Raw genomic sequence first — 17,070 nt, forward strand, 5'->3', positions numbered from 1 at the left:
GCTACCTGCTCAAATGATTAAGACCGTTCCGAATGATATAGCTTGTTTTCATATTGATTGGTGAAATCGCTCAGGGTAGCCTGATAAGGATCTTCGCGAGGACCGAAAGAGACATTTCGAAGTGCAAGCCGCGGAGGGAAAGATGGCTGAACTACTACCAGAGGTTTGCATGGAGAATCATTCACGTCTCAAAGCTTCCCTGCTCGGTCATTCAACGAAAGGAGCCCCGCGAGAATCCTCTACCCCGATCGGCTCGGATTGTGTCGCAACTAAGGAGAGCCGCTTGAATCCGCAGCTGCTTGAACAAATCTTTCTCAAGCTCGATTTGCGCGATCGTCTCAACTGTGCCCGGACTTGTCGTCGATGGGCTGACGTGATGGGCAGTGAAAAAATGACGCAAGATGCAGTCTTCAGGTTCGGGAAAGCTGATATGGAAAAAAGTTGGGAAGCAATGATCAGCAGTCGGCGAGCGTGCAGGAACCTCAAGTTCATCGAAGGTAATTGTAACTGCATCCGATGAACGCTTTTCAAGAGCACTTTGGCTATGAGAGCAGGTTCAGGCCTAACCCATCGAGCTCTCCTGTCTAAAATAGGCATCATTTTCGCAGTCGATTTGAAAGAAAACTTCAGTAAAATCAAGAGCATCGGCGGAGGCCTCCGTGATTTGCAGCTCGTGAATTGCTGGTGGACGGACAGCATACTTTACCAGATTCTGACAAAATGTACCAAGCTCGAATCCCTCAGCATCTCAGGTATGAAGCCGGCAGCTAGCACGAGCATCCTCGAGCCATGAAAGGCTGCTTGACATTCTCGCTCCAAGATATACACGCGAATGAAAATTGAGCTGCCGATGCCTTTCGGTGCTCTGACCTTCACCGGACTATTTCCACAGGACGTCTCGAAACCAGAAGCCCTGTCGAGAAGAAATCGATCATGTCTCTTCTTCTGGAAACGGATCCTGGAGTCAGCCAAACTTCATCGCTAGGTATGTCCCTGCGGATTCTCATGATGCTCAATGGAGCGATCTCCGGGCCGCCCAAGGCGTACGAATATACTGAAACCTCTTACCCCGATTCGCAGGCCTGTGCCGATCTAGTTCTAAACGGGTCCCCGCGGAGCTTCTCGACGAGGGGAGTCATGCCACTTTCCTGAGTCCTCCCAGGCGAGATGTGATGTATGCTATCGAAGACTCACTGAGCAGCGTGCGTCACCTGTCTCTAAAAGACTGTAGGGGAGAAGCATGGGTGAAGGGGACAACCGACTGCTTCCTCCGTCTGCTGCCGAATTTGATTTCGATATCGCTGAGGAACTGTACACCCGTATACAAGAAGTTTCTGTCCCTCAATTCGAGTTCGATGCCCCTGCTCAAAGATATTGACTTCCAACCAGACTCCCCACGAGATGATGATCCGGAGTTGATAGCGCCTTTCGCAAGAAAATACTCGCAACGTGTCGAGCGTCTGACTCTGAATTTGAGAGGCGTTTCGGAGGAGACCTATGCCCCGATCCTCTCGTGCACTAAATTGAGGCATTTTTCCCTCGAGAAAGGAGCCCGCTTCGGAGATAGTGATCTGAGAGAACTTGTCAGGAACAATCCCGATTTAGAATCGCTGCATATTGCGGATTCTGAATGTCTCTCACAGAAGGGCCTGAGCAACGTAACCCATCTCGATAAACTTCGGCATCTGATTCTGAACGACTGTACTGAGGTCCAGCTCGGCGCGGGAATGTTGGACCGCCTACGAAAGATCGCCAGCTTCAAGCATTTTGAATTTTCATTCGGGGCGAGCTCCCGACACCATCCACGAAACGCGGGAGATTGTGCTCTCGCCCTCGAGATCTCCGGAATACTTGAAGTTCTCGAGCTCCGTCTTGGAAGCTATGGACATCCTTTCAGCCCCTGGAGACACTTAAGAAGCGTCAAACTTTGTCGAGCTCTCGAATCGGATGAGCCGATATCCAACGGAGACGTCGGATCCCAGACCGGGAAGCATTCCATCGATCTCCCCCTAGGAGATGGAGTAATTGAGGCTTTAGATTTTATCCATTTTTCTACCTTAACTATACGGAACTGCGGAGAGGTCACGCATGCCTCCCTCTCCACCTTGCTTGATCGCCACTCCTCCCTAAGAACGCTAAGACTCCTAGATTTCCATCTGGAAGATGAAGTCGTCAAGATGCTACGAGACTCGTGTCCTCGTCTGGAGCAAGACTTGTTAGAAACCTTTAGAGTTTCGGAAAGAGGCGAAACCCTAATCCTCACCTTTGGCCCCAGGCCAATCTAGGGCTGAGATGAAATCCTGTGAGGATCAGCAAGATCGTCGCAGTGCGCTATTATCATGGCGACGCAGCACATTCGGGTGATTTATAGGAGACTGCCACTCGAGTGTTTTCATTAAAAATGTATTTGGGACTCGACTACAGAAAATGGCACGAAGAACGGTTTACAGAACGTGAAGAAAGTGAAAGTGAATAAAATTGTACCTAACATAAGTTGTATAGCGACGTGACTTATCTCGCACACGCTCTATTCTTTTTCTTCTCGAAGATATGTGTCGCAAACTCTGTGTGTCTGACCTCAATGGTCCCGACTCCCCCGAGATATTGCTGACGCACGTGGAGCTTCCGCCCAGCGGACAGTCCGTTTCCCCTGCGCCCGGGCTTGCGTAGATATCGGGCTCGCCGGCGATTCGGAAGGTTTCCATCGCATATCTCCCGTAGCATATCTCTCTCCCGAAAAACGAAATTCCTCCGCCGTATATCCCTATGATGATGGAACGAGGGGCCAATGCCCCGCGATTCTGTTCCGTCAGTTTTCGAGGGAACGATCAAGCCTCTGTTCTCGCCTGTAAGAAGACTAACTAAGAATAAGAAGGGAAACACTGCTGTTGCCTCCCTCGACCCAGCGAACAGCCTACCGAGGTTCCCATCGGCATCGGGGAGCCCTGCATGTTTTTCGAACTCGCGCGCCGAAATCAGCTTAGTCGGTAAACATTCTCTTCTCTCATCTCCACCAATCAAAACCACGTGGCGCTGCGGACTCTCTCTTCGCTCTTCGGACTATTCAATTCTGCCCGTGGACTGCTGCGGCGAGCGCTCCGAGACGAGAACCTCCCAGTGAATGTTAGAGCTTGAATCTGGAAGTCCGCAGAACCAGCACTCTGAATTTTCCCCGAGGCGCCCTTTCTGACAAGGAGCAGCCAGAATGATTACGCCTGAGTTTGACATCGAACAGGATTCGGACACCATATCCCTCACAATTAAATCGCCGTACACAAGAGTAAGTTCCACAAGTCTCATTGGGAGCGCGAGCTGGGATATCTTCCTCTCCTTAGAATCGGTCTGAGCCCTGTCTCCGCGCTTGATTTCCGGGAGGTCTCCGGAAACTCTGCCTGCGCTCGATTTGATCAGAAGGCTCCCGAGAAAGAAATGAGTTCGAACTCGTCACATCTGATTGTATACGGACGTGTATGAGGTTCCGGGAGAACCTCGTTACCTTGGATGCCTGACCATTTCTTTGGAGCCCTCTCTCACTAACATTGATGCTTCGTGGAGTTTCCCCTGACTCGGCGAAAGAAACCCGGTATGACACTTGGTATCACTGATTTCGACTAACCATGCTCCGATCGCCGCTTGCAGATATCGGATGCCGATATGTACGTCCACGAAAATGAGTTAAAATTCTATTCGAAACCATACTTCTTGAGGTGAGCGAAGTCCCGATGATCCTGGAACGTGGCACCCGAGCACCGGGGAGAGGGCGAGAATGAGGAATTTATCCATTTCAGATTGAATTTGCCGGGTAATATACTCTACGACGAGCGCACTGAGACGAAGTACGATGCGGATTGCGGAAAGTTTTTCTTCCGTTTCTATAAAGAAACTCCTGGAGAACACTTTGAGGATCTGTGCTTGCTAACGAAACTTTTGGCTCCGAAAATGAAAGCAGGACAAAAAGCTATCGAAGAAGTCGACGATAGTGAGTGATCGTCATACGTAGCACTTCCTTGACAGACTAGATAATAATTACGCGATTATTCAATCACGCGATCATGCTCATTGAATCATCCCCCTTGCTGAAGTTCGGGGCGAGGATCTCGACGATGAAGACGGTGATATCTGGCAGTTCCATCAAGGAATCCCTGAGAATGAAGAAATAATCGATGGGAGACGATATGGTTTCAACCGCTCCAAAACAGGAGTGATGGGCCGAATGCTAGAATCATTTCCACGTGCCTGTGATATCAAGTAAGTAAACTTCGAGCTTGCCGCGTACCTCATCGAATCGGAGCTCCTGTCTTCCCGCGTACCTCATCGAACCGGAGCTGCTGTCTTCCCGCGTGGAACATCGACTTCGAAATTCGCTTAACATGCGATTCTTTTCATGAAAGGGACCCCGAGAAGTCTTCTGTGAGTCAAGCCAGATCAGAGCGCTTGCGCGAAGAGAACGAGCTTTTCGATAGCGTTCACTTCTTATTCGACTACTTGGAGGAAGGTGGACAGCAAGTTCGAAGAGTGATAGAGACTCAAATGGATTATGAGGCGGTGAGTTGAGCGCGTGACGCATGTTGACCATCACGAATGCGCGGGCCCGGATGGGAAAGATATACAGGCTCCCGGAGCAGAGCAAAACTCCAGCTCGATGAGAACCACCCATGCCATTCCTTCATTGACCCTTGTAACAATAATATCCCTCCGCAGGACATAGACTTCACTCCGGAACAGACGGAGGCTCTTCGGAAACTGCCCGCTCGGAACTATTTGATGGATAGAGCGGAGAAGCTCCGTTGCATATTGGGTCTTGTCGATCTAATGTACGCGTATGCTTACACGAATCGGGTCAATGAAGGCGACTGGAACTCTGAAAGTGGTGAGGGATCGACAAATCGTTTCGTGAATATTTTTAGCTGCGGCGGATTAAGTTTCCTCGGCAACTTTTCTCCGAGATTTACTGGGGCTCGTTGCAGGGTGGACTGTTGCCAAGCTCTCAGCGACACTGAGCCATTTCGAAGAGTTCACATCCATGAAGGCTGTCAAGATATCCTGTATCCGACGAACCCTTGTGTTCCCTCTCATGAGGTCGTACGCCCTCAGCGAGGTCTGCTGGCGGGATGCCGCAGTCATCTTCAAGCGCGGACCCAAATACGTCTTGGCTTGTCTTCTGCAAATTCATGAGGCAATGGAAATGGATGCTGACGGTCGGCATTTGCTCAATGACCTATACATAGATGATTACTGTATCTGGTTGCAACGGCAGTGCAAGCCGAGCCGACTGCAAGACATCTCAGAGCGAATGCTGGGAACCGAGGTTCAGAAAGAGGACATCGGTCTGAACCTCGTGACGCTAGAGAGTAAAATAGCGCATGTACGTATATTGAATTTCGCTGGCTCCATATCATTCATTATTATCTACTTTCGACCCCTAATGTCGGGAGATGGTTCATTACTTGACTCGTTTTGTCTTCCACCAACTAGCTGAAAGATTTGGAAAGCTCGGAAAGCTCGGGAGACTCGGATGATTCCTCATCAACGTCGGCCCAGGACAGCGATGACTACGACACTTGTGAAGAATGTAGCACTTCAGAGGAATCAGATACGACCTCCGAATCGGATACCCCAGAATCCTCGCTATCAACGAACAGAAATCTCTGAGCTCGACGGAGAAGTAGAGGAGCGAGACTACGCACACGAATACCTCTTCATGATGCCCCGCGTTCTCGTGGGACGACTTTGCGTACGTTATAGGGGATCATCGAGGGGGAAATCGACTCCGTGGAATGAAACTCACGGGAGCGATTTGTGAATTTTACAGCTGAACGTTTCAATAAATTTTCTACGAGTCATCTATCATCCCCGGACTCTTCTGATGCCAGTAGAGCTCTCTCCTCATCAGCAGGCGATGATGAGGGAAAGCAGCAGCTGATTATGTCTCCAACATCCGATGGACCCCAGGCTGTCGCTTTCTGAGGAAGCTGCGAGTTCTGACTACGAAGAATTTTGGAACATGATAGTCTCACGTGGTTGAGAACAGACCCGAGAGGCTGGGAGGCATTCCGAGGAACGATATGTGCTCCGCGCATCCCGCGCAACGAATGAAAACGCCGTATTTTTTTCCTCATTCATTCGAGATTCCGCAAAGCTTCGGCGACAATCGGCTAGATTGTTTGTAGACTCCTTATTCGTATATATGCAGTTTTCCGATCTTATAAAGTTCCTCGTTCTCTTTTCCGAGTCACACCTTGCAGCGGTACTCACATTGACAACAATATCAGTCGCAAAAATAAATACAGAATATTAATCTCATTCCATTAGCTTCGCGGGCACAGTTCTTCGTTTTCAATGCCGCTTCTCTTGACCGACGATACTGTTCGGCTTGCAGATACAGCCTTCTGACGACGAGGGCTCATCGTCGAAGTCGATCTCCGTCTCCGTCAATTCATCGAGAAACACCATACGCGGATCCATAGATCTCCAGAAAAATACGCCTGTCTCATTTTAGAAAAGCATTGTTTGAAATCCTAGATGCCGCGATCAATTTGCGTTGTCGTTGTCCGAATCCAAGTCGTCATCGCTGCATAGGTCGGAATCTTCCACAGCAGAATCTTCGACTTCAACCTCGGACTCCTCGTCCAGAGCATCCCATTGAGGATGACTTTCAACGACAGGTTTCGCGGGCTTCACGTCGAACTTCAGGTCGACTTGCTTGTCGAAGTCCTGCGAATGAAACGATAGATACCATGAATACCATACGTCGATGATGCAAAGCTCGCGAGCGTATTCCCCGCTCCTCCGTGAACTCACCGTGACGTAGGAATCACTCTTGACATGTAGTGTTAAATGATAACTCCCGGGTTTCCGAGGTGCCGTGAATTTCAAAATGGCGTCCTCTTCGTCGACGAGATTGGTCATCAGGAAAGGAACTGTCATGAGCTGTTGCTGTTTTTTGTCGACGAGATACAGCCACCAGAACTCCTGTTTATCGCTCGGGAAATAAGGCGCGTGCACAGGATGAGAAATCTTCGGGATTTTATCCATGATCTTCTTCTTCTTCTTTTTGTCTTGATCGAAATGCAACGCCTCATCGTCTGACCCGTCCTTCTCGTCATCGTTGTTAACCTGATCCCCGTCGCTGTGATTGCTAGCGTCATCGCTACCTTCGTCTTGTTCCGCTTTGTCCCCCTGGTCGTCGTGTTTCTTCCGCTCCGTCTTCTTCCTCTTTCTGACCTGAGAGTCGCCAGTTTCGGCCTTGCCACCATCTTCACTTTCTTCTTTTTGTGACGCTTGGCTTTCGACACCGTCTGTGGATTCGACACCGTTCTCCTGAACACGATTCTCCTTGTCGGGTTCTGCGTCGTCCTCGCTACCTTCTTCGGGATCCGCTCTGTGGATCAGCCTGAAATTCGTTGGCTTCTTGGCCTAGAAAAGAACCGCGTGGAGCGCGTCAGAGGTTTCCCAATCATCGGAACAACGACTTCCAACCAACTTGAAAACTGTCAATATGCGACTCCCTTTCTCGTCGGCGAGCATCTCACCTTGGCCTTCTTCTTCCCACCAGACTTCTTCTGGGGCTTTTTCATCCAGCTCGTGATTTTCGGTTTCTCCTCTTCCTTGTCGTCGACGAGCTCTTCTTCCGACCGGTTCAGGACTTCCTCCGGTTTCCGTCGCCGCATCGTGACCGTCATTGTGACCAGAGAGTCAGCTGTGATGGTTTCGGGATCCTCGTCGTCGATAACTTCAAGTTTGTACTTGATCTCAACGGAGGGCATCGATTCGAGACATTTGATCACGTTCTGGTACTTGGCATCGTCCAAGAACCGTAACAAATCCCTGCGCTTCGTTTCCGTTAGCTGCCGCAGCTGATCGATGCTCTTGATGTGACATTTTTTGTTTGAGAATAATCGGAGGTGCTCCTCCCCGATGTACGGAATCTGGAGCAGAGGGTTACGGTTCTCCCACAATGCTTGCACAACCAGCTGGCAGAGCTTGATCGCGTTCTCTAGAGTTTCCAACTTGGGCAACCGTTGGATACGTCCACTGAGCGCCAGCATTACTAATTGAGACGTGCAGGACACGAACTCGCTCAGTAGGACAGGGCACTTCCTTATTATGTACCTCATGTCCTTGGCGGCGCCCTCGCTCAGAGGCAGCCGCAAGAGGTGCGCATAAAGCAATGCTCTGGCCTTGATCGAATATTCGTAATTCAACGGAGCCTCGCGATTCTTTTCACCGAAATCTTCGATTTTTTTGATGAGCTGGGGAATTTCCTCGTTATCGCTCGGTCGCATTTTCATGTCGGGGTTTCGAGACGACTCGAAATCCATTGAGGCCGCCACAATCATCACAACTCGGCGAAGAGGCATGAGAGATGTCTTGTTGATGAAGAAGAAATATAGCTGCGTCGTGTCAAGGAGCACTTCGAGATCTTCGCCGTACTTAGCGGACCTGTACCACCACATGCCCACGGCAGTCGGCAGACCGACCATGAATACCAGCATGTAGGCCCCGAGTACCCAGATCGAGTTCTCTTTCTCGACAATCCAGGAGGGAAGCGCAATACCTGAGAGATTCTTTTCCCTTAGAGAAATTTCGGAGCTGAGAGAGGATTTGCTTTTGAAACGATTCCAATACCAAAACGATTATCTCGGGAATTCTCGATGAATATGTACAGGGAATGGAGGCAGCGATTCACTCACCGAAAGACATTGCTCCTGGACCATCGGGATCGCCGTAGGTCTCCCAGTTCTTCCGAGATTCCTCATTGCTCAAAGCTTTGTATGCTCTAGCTATTTCTCTGAACTCCGCCTCGTCACCAGTCTTCATATCTGGATGGTGGATCGCTGCTAGCTTCCGATACGCTTTCTTGATTTCGGAAGTTGTCGCTCCCGGGTCCAGTTTGAGTATCTCGTACGGATCCCATTTCTTCCAAGTGTCTTCGAGGTGCGCTACCTGAATTTGAATTCTAGTATCGGATCGATTGTTTTTTCCGCGTTGTGCACAACGTGAAGCTCTGAGTGAGAGGATTCTCGATCCACTCAATCGATTCGTGGGCCTGGAGACGAGCTCCTGAACCTTCCGCGGAGTTGTTTCAGTGGGACCAGCTGCGATCTCTGATGGTCCACGCTCCACATTGACGATGATCGAAAACCTTCCGAAAGTTCGATTGGAGAGTTCCGTGATCGGCCTCTCTCACGCGGGCAACTAGGTGATTGTGGTGGAGATATTTCAGAACATTCGTCCTTGTTCGCAAAGGAACGCGGGAAAAGCGCTGCGGAGGGGATATATCGGCCCCATCCGTCACCTATTGTTTGTCGTCATTTCATAACGAGTAGGTGATAGTCGACCTCCGAGAATAGGAGTGGCTGCTTGCTTCGAACGTTTTCTCGATCTCGAATGTGGCCGAGAATACGGAGGTGCGGTCCCGAGCACGCTCGGGCCGAACAGTACGATGACCTCGACCATTCTATTGATGATCGATTCCGAAGTCGACACAGATTTGGGGAGTCTCCAGGTCTTGACAAAAAAAATCTAACATGTGATCCCGTTTCTCGAAGATGGAGGCCCGAACCTCAATATCGGGAGTAGAAAGGTCCTCCCTGAAGCGATGCATCATTTGAGGGGAACGAGGCCTCTTGCCCTGATAGACCAAAGTCGACATCGCACGGGGCATCCCGATACAGCGAGAGGTCGGCCGACCCTCTCCGAGAGATCCGCAATCATACAGGTTTCTGTTCGAATGTCAACTCCCTCCGAATATTTCTCACTCATGTTATTTCCGCGCTCGGAACATGATCCGGCGACGATCGTGTCTTGGGTCGCCAATCGATAAATCAATCGCTCCTCCGAATCAAATTAATGAGTCTTCCACCTTCGGAGACGAGGGAGTTCCTCGGGCCACCACCGCACTTTCAGAGTGTCGTAGTTTCCTTAAACCGATGCGTCGAACGGACAATTCAAGACTGCGGGCACAGCGGAATTAGTGCGTATCAGAACGGAACACTTCATCGGAGAACTTCTGCTCAGCCGGCAGACGGAAGTAAGCACCTTATGGACATCCAAATATATTTTCCCACGGAACTTGACAGCTTCGCCGACGGTATTGCGCTGGCTCCGTTTGACAGATTAGGTGTGGAATGATTCAATCAACAACCTACCTTGTAGGCGCACGCAAACATCGCAATCCAGCCGAGAACGATGAGGATTCGAATGATCATATTTTTCGTCTTGGTCATTGGAGCAATTTCTTTCAGCCGGGCGAATTTATCACGGCACGGAGAGCATTGGCATTTTTTCTTCTCTTCGTCGGGGTTCTCCTTGGATTTCCGTGGCCACAAATAATAGGTACAGGGCAGTACCACCATGGCGAGGAATGCCAAGAGGAACAAGAAAAACGTGCCTCCGTTTTCATCGTACTGAAACTTTGATGCCATCTTGTGCCGATTCTACGCCGACCAAGTCGGACTCCTCAAAGCGCTCGAGGCTCGGTCCACGGGGAATAAAACCCGGCCCTCACAGCTTCTGGCTAGTCCACCTGGCTTCGGCTACGACGACTCCGAATGCCACTTTTGAAAGCTCCACAGTCCCGCTAGCACAACTCACCACTGAAAACACTCACTCAGGTCTGGTCGTCTGGTGACGTTTGCTGCTCCTGGCCGACAGTGGCGCCAATCGCGGATAATCCGCACCCGGAAGAGTCCGCAATGATTAGCTTTCTCCACAAAGCGGAGACTTCGTTGCTGAACCCGTTTCGGGAGGAGAACCAGGTCTGAGCCGCCCTCCTAATCCGAGCTTCGCCGTTTCTGGAATAGCAGCGAGCAGAGCTGTAAAGGGTTCGGTCCCACTCTGGCAACATAAAAGCCTCCGCCACCACCTCTCCAGGGCGCGCGTCTTAATTTTCGAACATTCCCTGGAAAATTCTTGGAGCGGTCCACCGACAACGACCCGATCCCACTCCACCATGAGCCAGCTGTTTTTCGCGGACGCATCCTAACAGCTCGATCGAGAGTCCGGAACCATGCTCGATGGAGTCGTGCCCCAACAGCTGATCGGGCCGTGAGCGTCGTCTGCTTCGATTTCGCCGTCGGCACCACAAGGCAGAGCCTGTTCGATATTGCCCGAAACTTTCGCCGATCGTAGGACCGGTTGGACGGATCCGTTTGTTGAATACGCGGAACTGAGGAGTCATATAATTTCGAAGACAGTATCCCACCGTTTGGCGGAGATGGGCGAAGCTGTCAAGAAGTTGATGTACGTCGGACTGTCTGAGCAGAAAGCGAAAGAAACCCTGAAGAATGAGAGTTTGACCGGCGCTTTGACCGAGAGCTCGGACCAGGTTTGTGGCTTTGGACTCTGGTGGAATTTCCACCTTATGGAATTATTCATTCCCGATCGGATCTGGGAACGCGGCGGAAGAACGAGACTCTGCATGACATATCGAGCCCTCATCAGAATTAGAGTTATTAGCTGTTCTTGGAATAGTGAAGGGAATCAGGCTCAGTCTGACTGAATCTTGATGTTCTCTGGATCAGAAGATTAGTTGATCGGGTGGTCGCTGTGAACCGGGGCTGCGGTCTTCCACGAACCCGGCAGCGAGCAGCGATGCCCGCAACTGTGGAGGCTGGAGACCGTCGTTGCCTAGAGCTCCCAACAAGCACAACGTGTGTCCATAAGGTGGTTCGGGTGAGCTCAAACCATCTGGAGCTTCCTGTTTCTCGTGTCGATGGAATCACACCGAAGACTTCCGGCCCTAGAATCCCTATTGCCCTCTTGGTGGCCACCCCCGACCCGGATAGGCTGTCGCTTCAAGAGAAGGTCGACCCGATTATCCCCGGCATGCGATCAGCATGGAGAGTTGGGGCGTTAGGGGGATTCACGTCTGCTAGTCGGAGTCTAGCCGAGAAGGTCATGGGCGCGAACAATCTACGTACGGATCGTCTTACGAGAAGATAACGAAACCTGTTCAATATAATCATGAGCCGACTCGGTCGCTCTGGGAGCGCCGAAGCCACAGTCCCGCGAATCGAAGAGCGCCTGGCATTTACTCTTCCTTACTCCTACTACATCCGTCGGGGATTATTTTGGAACCATTGAACATTCTGAATTCGGGAGCTCGGTAGATAATAGGGTGTGATGTCAATGAGCAGTAATTGGAATGATATAGAGGGATAAGCAACGCGCATCTCGTGATGGAATTCATTCTAGGAATAGAAAAGCTCGATGATTCCTTGTCTCCAGGTGTTCAAACTGCTCAATGGAAAGGAAGTCCCGAAAACGACTCGCTCTCTGGTGTACAGCGCATGTTCGAAAATCAAGGCTCAATCCCGTGCTCAACTACCTATCATAATAGAGTACGTGGCGAAAGGACAACTCGACTCCGAAGTGAAGCTGGCCAGCGCTTTGGACTATTTGCTCTCCAAGCCCGGCGCTGAAGTGAACCGGAAGGTGAGCATACCGAGTTTTCTAACAGCTTTCCCTGAGCGAGCGTGAACACGAAGTTTCTCAATACAGAACTGCCTCCGCCAGGAATTCGAGAAAGCTTCCGGGATCGGCGTGTCCGTAACTCCGGAGGAAATCGAGAAAGCTGTTGAAATCATAATTGCTAGACACAGAAGCGAGCTCTTGGAAAACAGATATCGATTCAACGTCGGAACGCTGCTGGCTGAAGCGAGAACGGCTCTGAAATTCGCTGATGGCAAGTGTGTCAAGAACGAAGTCGACATGCAAGTACTCCATTTGCTTGGACCGAAAACGGATGAAGATCTGCAGATGCGAATTGCGAAGAAGCCCAAGCCCGTCGCCGCGCCGAAGGTGAGTTTATTGCTCCCGCATTTTTCAGAGTCGTTTCGCGGAGGGCAAAATAACAACAACAACAACAGCGAAAGTCACACGGCAAACGCACATCCGAAATTTATTTCGAGAGAGTTTCATGGGGGAAGTGGAGCTCCTCTCGCTGCTGAGAGACTCTTTTTCGGGTTTCCTATCCCCAGTAAACGACGGCGGAAAACTCTTCCAGAGCTTCGAAAATGGTACCACAGTCGAGTCCGCGGATTTGCTCCGCGATTCGATGCGCGCTCCCTCGGGGGAGCTCCCGGTCGGAGATATAAATAGTCACACGTTGTGGTTTCATGCCAGCAGTACAATCGGTGATTCGGTTGAACAGGCGTCACTAACGTGAGTTCGATAGCAGCGGATCGGCGGCGATCCTATGTCTTCATGAAGGTCAGGGGATCTTCATCGAAGTAGTGGATCTCCTGGAAGGGAGTATCTGATATGACGTCCGGTCGACGTAAATTGAGTGAGGGGCGTCGGTATTGCACGAGGTGGCGATCCGCGTGAGCCCTTCGCTCGGCCAGCCCTTCGCTCGGCTCCGCGCGTACTCGCTGGCTGGTTTTAAGCATGAGATAGCCGCTTCGGAGATGTGCGCCGCAGCTGTGATTAGCCGTTGATTGATTTTTGATTGAAATCTTAATGAACACTCACAATGTAGAGGGCAGCAGCCAAAAGGAGAATCTTCTCGACGAGCGAAGCGTCTTCGGGAAATTTCAAGCGAGCCCAAGGTCGGTCGTAACCTGGGTCCGGTAGAATTGTGAGGCGGTGTTTTTTTATTTCGCCAACGTTTATTTCGCCTTTCTTTATCTGCATTGCAAGGAGTCAGAATTCGAGTCAAAATCTCTAGTTTTTTTCCACGTCGACCAGGAGCTCAAGTCCTAGCACTACCGGGGGAAAAAGCCGGATTTTCATTTGGGTGGTAATTAATACGACGGGCTGACCTGAAAGTTTATGTTGGCCCCGAGGCAGCACTTCGTACATGTCGGGTATCTTCTGGTCGTGATCGTATAGAGGATGGATTCTCGCTCGTCCAAGACGGAATACGTCGGCTTACCGAGAGTGCGCCGATGTACTATGTGGCCGACCAGCATATCGTTCATCTCCACTGACATCGTCTGAAAGCATTCTTCGGTGCTGAATCCCGCAGCAACGTCGTGCGATGATTGAATGACCAAGCACAATGAGGGAAAGTGAGCCTTCCGTTCGCATTTGTCTAATAAACAAATTGACATCGGTGCCATACACGACGCATAAGGACCGTCCAGCCCGGAAGGAACAAACCTCTTTGCAATAATTGCAGCTGCAGCGGCATCCGCAACGGCAGCAGTTGTGATCCCGATGGGCGTAGAATAGGTCTTCGCCGTTGAGGTTCCTCACGGAGAGGTTTATCGGACGCAGCCGACCCCAGATAGACCGAATGCAGAAGTCTGTATCTTCCATAGTCGACAGCAGGGGCTGTCGGTGAACGTTCAGAATGGAGAACTCGGTGTTAACGTCTACATTATCCGGTGCTTTGGAGAAGGAGAAAAAGTTTCGTTAGATACTGCCACGATGATATATTGTTCCTGATGACCATGAGATTGCGCAAGAGTCCTGGATGTATGTTACAGCTGGAAGTAGAGGAAAAGAACTCTCTCGAGCTCGAAGCCGCTCCGGCGGCTTCAGTAATGAAACGCTGCCGATCGAGAAGCCCTTGCGCACGTAGGGGCCCCTTATACACGTATATGCAGGGACGAGGAAACGAACAGAGGAAGGAAGAAATCCGCATGCTTACACATTTCCTTCTCAAGTTTTTGCTCAACGATAACCTCGTCAACATCATCGAGGACACACGAAGGCAGAAGGCTGCGATGGTTGAAACGCCCCTTCGGTTGCACCGTTATGGCTTCCGGTGGGTCAAAGGCACCTCCAGGCTTTGGTTCCACCTGAACCAGCGACGACTTGGATGTTATCGTGAACGGCATTGGCGGCTTCCGGTCCTTGTCGCCGTCGTCGTTGTCTGAGAGTCGCGTACCGCCAGATAACACTTACCTGCGTTTAGAGAAATATCAGAAGACAAGCTAGCCAGCAAACCTGGCCAGCGGTCGCCGGCCACTCTGAGAGCCCCCGAAAATGGCGAGACTGCCGCAACTAGTGATTTCTAATAAATCGGAAATTGCCAGAGCCACCGCTTTCGAGTCGCTTCCAAGTGATCCCGGAATCGGGCGCGTATGGCCGAGTGGAAAAAGAATTCCGAAGTCGAATCTGAATATTGGTCGGGTCGCCTCGGAGAGAGGGGAAAGGCACGGAGAATTCGCTGTGGCCCGAGCGAACTCACTCACCTAGGCTTCGGAGCGTATCGACGACAGAGACGGAATCTGAAGTCTCTCGGTTGAGATTTCCTCGCTGCGCCACGGATCAATGTTTCCAAGGGAGGCGTTTGAGGAAACAGACCTGGAAACGGCCTTGATTGAAGAGGCGGGCGGGCGGCCGGCCGGGCTCCCGCCACGCTAGCTGACTGGATGGCAGACTGCGGGCCTATGCGTCGGAGCCTTTGTCGAGGGAGGCAGGCCAGGCAGGCAAACGGGCGACCGGTCGGTTGTCGCTGCTTCGCCCGCTCGCTCGGAAGGAATGGAAAAGCGAAACGTTCTCCTACACAACATTGACAGCCTTTCCTCGCCCCCCTCCCCTACCCCCCCCTCAATTCTGCTCGCTGCCCGCCCGGTCCCCCTTCATTCGTCCTTCTTGTCCCCTTGCCCTGTGCGAAGTAATGACCCCGGTCGACTTTTATTCGAACGAAACGCAACGACCCATTTTCAACTCTCAAGCAAGTCACATTCTTAGCGCTCCCGCGGGCGGGCAGTCAAGACTGACGGAGGGACGGACGAGTGGGCCGGCGAGCGTCTGGAGTATGCAAAATTTATTTCTCTGACTGAGAATAAAACAGTTCGATTCAGTCATACCACTACCGAGCCATTGCCGACGGGACCGGTTTCCGCCGTCGACGGCTCGCAACCCCGCCGCCGACGACGTCGACCCGTAGACATAGCTGCAAGCAAGCTCATTACGAGGTTCGCAGTGGTGGAGAATCAAGGTTCCTTCCCTCTCGGCGCTCGTAGACAAGGCGATCCTGGAATTCAAACGAGCACGTCCCGGTTCCTTCTCCGGCACGCCATAGGTTGCACAAGTGCTTTGGAATATTTTTTGTGTAGTCTCTCTCTCTCTGGCGAGGAGAGCTCGTGTGACTCGTCGTTGGCGAGAGTTTCGAACCTCACTCACCTCGACAACAAAGTCGGAATAAAATTGATTCGGAGCGCAGAAAATTTATTGACTGGCCTTCCGCGATTCTGTTAGCCTGGGGTTTGAGACTCGACGCTTACCACCACGAGAACAGCCGCGAGCATCGATGCCTCTCGCATTAGCAGTTGATCCTCATTGAAAGCTAGAAGGTACGTGTCTTCCGAAAATCCCCAGCACTGCTCGCTTATCAGTCCGGCCTCCCGACCGGATGAGTCATCTACCTGGCTCGGAACCAATCCGATTGAATCAATGAATGGAAGGATGGAAGAAAAAGAGCATAGAGATAACTTGTCTATTCGTCACGGAGATTCATCTCGGGGGCGCTGTGCGACTGCGCGCAAGCTCGAGCGGTCGAGCCGTATACGGAAGCAGTAGGTGAGACGTTTGGCGGGGTTGGCAAAGTTCGCCAATCATAAGCCAGCAATCTGTTCGTTTCCCTATGGGCAATAAATCAACCAGTGCTGAGCGGATGTTAGCCCGCTGTAACTCTCCGGCGCTGCAACGCAAGCAGTTAGCAGCGAGGCGGACGGGCCGGTCGCTGTTCGATCGGTCGCAGTTTTGCCGCTGCGACTGCCTCGGCCCAACCTCGCTCTCACCGAAAGAGCCCGGCAATGGAGCTGTCGGTCCGGCTCCCCTCCCTATGCTCACCGTAATGGCTACGATCCACAATGGTCTCGTTCGAATTGACGCTCCGTTCAGGAAGCGTATTACCGCAGGAGGTCAAAGTTTACTGACGCAGAAGTCCAAAGACCACCCGGCGACTCGGGTCGGCTTATTCCTTTGTCGGCGAGGAACGAGAAGCTCTTACGAGTCGCTACGAGTTGCTTCTGACTGAGCGTGTTCGGCCCGTAGACTGCTCGTCGTTCTCGATCCAGTGGATCCTCTCGTGCGGGAAATACCGTGGCGGATGGCCCGCAAACGAGAAAATTCAATGCTGGCTCACAGCCACCGCGATCACTCAAGGTG

The 17,070-nt window shown here is 51.4% G+C and overlaps 4 protein-coding genes across 5 annotated transcripts in view; 3 read left to right on the forward strand and 1 right to left on the reverse strand.

Moving 5' to 3' along the window:
• The first annotated feature begins 11 nt into the window (after window positions 1–11).
• On the forward strand, window positions 12–2,493 carry LOC100904130 (uncharacterized). Of its 2 annotated transcripts, XM_018639282.1 has the most exons (5): window positions 12–163; window positions 296–497; window positions 609–752; window positions 893–985; window positions 1,081–2,493. In XM_018639282.1, exons 1-5 carry the CDS (start codon window positions 143–145, stop codon window positions 2,283–2,285), a joined length of 1,665 nt encoding a protein of 554 aa, XP_018494798.1. In that variant the 5' UTR covers window positions 12–142; the 3' UTR covers window positions 2,286–2,493. The 2 variants fall into 2 exon arrangements, with proteins under 2 accessions (XP_018494798.1, XP_018494797.1); XM_018639281.1 differs by having other exon boundaries at window positions 18–497.
• Window positions 2,494–3,205: 712 nt separating this feature from the next.
• Window positions 3,206–5,847, forward strand: LOC108863647 (protein SHQ1 homolog). Its single transcript, XM_018639266.1, has 8 exons — window positions 3,206–3,280; window positions 3,640–3,707; window positions 3,789–3,979; window positions 4,083–4,248; window positions 4,392–4,545; window positions 4,702–4,870; window positions 4,968–5,365; window positions 5,476–5,847. Exons 1-8 carry the CDS (start codon window positions 3,206–3,208, stop codon window positions 5,650–5,652), a joined length of 1,398 nt encoding a protein of 465 aa, XP_018494782.1. The 3' UTR covers window positions 5,653–5,847.
• Window positions 5,848–6,106: 259 nt separating this feature from the next.
• On the reverse strand, window positions 6,107–10,602 carry LOC100904272 (translocation protein SEC63 homolog). The gene is made up of 5 exons (XM_003742659.2): window positions 10,152–10,602; window positions 8,694–8,946; window positions 7,533–8,557; window positions 6,802–7,416; window positions 6,107–6,714 (listed from the first exon to the last, which is right to left on the reverse strand). The coding sequence occupies exons 1-5, from the start codon at window positions 10,425–10,427 to the stop codon at window positions 6,532–6,534; spliced, it is 2,352 nt and encodes a 783-aa protein (XP_003742707.1). The 5' UTR covers window positions 10,428–10,602; the 3' UTR covers window positions 6,107–6,531.
• Window positions 10,603–11,218: 616 nt separating this feature from the next.
• GlnRS (Glutaminyl-tRNA synthetase) overlaps window positions 11,219–17,070 on the forward strand; it is a 31,864-nt gene continuing 26,012 nt past the window's right edge. Inside the window, exons 1-3 of the mRNA XM_029111275.1 lie at window positions 11,219–11,329; window positions 12,232–12,438; window positions 12,520–12,808. Coding sequence (XP_028967108.1) covers window positions 11,219–11,329; window positions 12,232–12,438; window positions 12,520–12,808 — 607 coding nt within the window. The remainder of the gene's footprint in view (window positions 11,330–12,231; window positions 12,439–12,519; window positions 12,809–17,070) is intronic.

This window comes from Galendromus occidentalis, unplaced genomic scaffold, assembly GCF_000255335.2.
Source record: "Galendromus occidentalis unplaced genomic scaffold, Mocc_1.1 scf7180000077428, whole genome shotgun sequence".
Classification (NCBI taxonomy): Eukaryota; Metazoa; Arthropoda; class Arachnida; order Mesostigmata; family Phytoseiidae; genus Galendromus; species Galendromus occidentalis.

What these genes read in the sequence shown, in the direction of transcription:
- LOC100904272 (XM_003742659.2), bottom strand. Translation starts at nt 10,427, where the DNA reads ATGGCATCAAAGTTTCAGTACGATGAAAACGGAGGCACGTTTTTCTTG. An exon ending in TCCAGGAGCAATGTCTTTCG is followed by an intron (nt 8,558 to 8,693) that starts GTGAGTGAATCG and finishes AGAATCTCTCAG; the next exon opens with GTATTGCGCTTCCCTCCTGG. An exon ending in AGAGTGATTCCTACGTCACG is followed by an intron (nt 6,715 to 6,801) that starts GTGAGTTCACGG and finishes TTTCATTCGCAG; the next exon opens with GACTTCGACAAGCAAGTCGA.
- LOC108863647 (XM_018639266.1), top strand. Translation starts at nt 3,206, where the DNA reads ATGATTACGCCTGAGTTTGACATCGAACAGGATTCGGACACCATATCC. An exon ending in TCGAAACCATACTTCTTGAG is followed by an intron (nt 3,708 to 3,788) that starts GTGAGCGAAGTC and finishes TATCCATTTCAG; the next exon opens with ATTGAATTTGCCGGGTAATA. An exon ending in TATCGAAGAAGTCGACGATA is followed by an intron (nt 3,980 to 4,082) that starts GTGAGTGATCGT and finishes CCCTTGCTGAAG; the next exon opens with TTCGGGGCGAGGATCTCGAC.
- LOC100904130 (XM_018639281.1), top strand. Translation starts at nt 143, where the DNA reads ATGGCTGAACTACTACCAGAGGTTTGCATGGAGAATCATTCACGTCTC. An exon ending in CGAATCCCTCAGCATCTCAG is followed by an intron (nt 753 to 892) that starts GTATGAAGCCGG and finishes CTATTTCCACAG; the next exon opens with GACGTCTCGAAACCAGAAGC. An exon ending in CAGCCAAACTTCATCGCTAG is followed by an intron (nt 986 to 1,080) that starts GTATGTCCCTGC and finishes CCCGATTCGCAG; the next exon opens with GCCTGTGCCGATCTAGTTCT.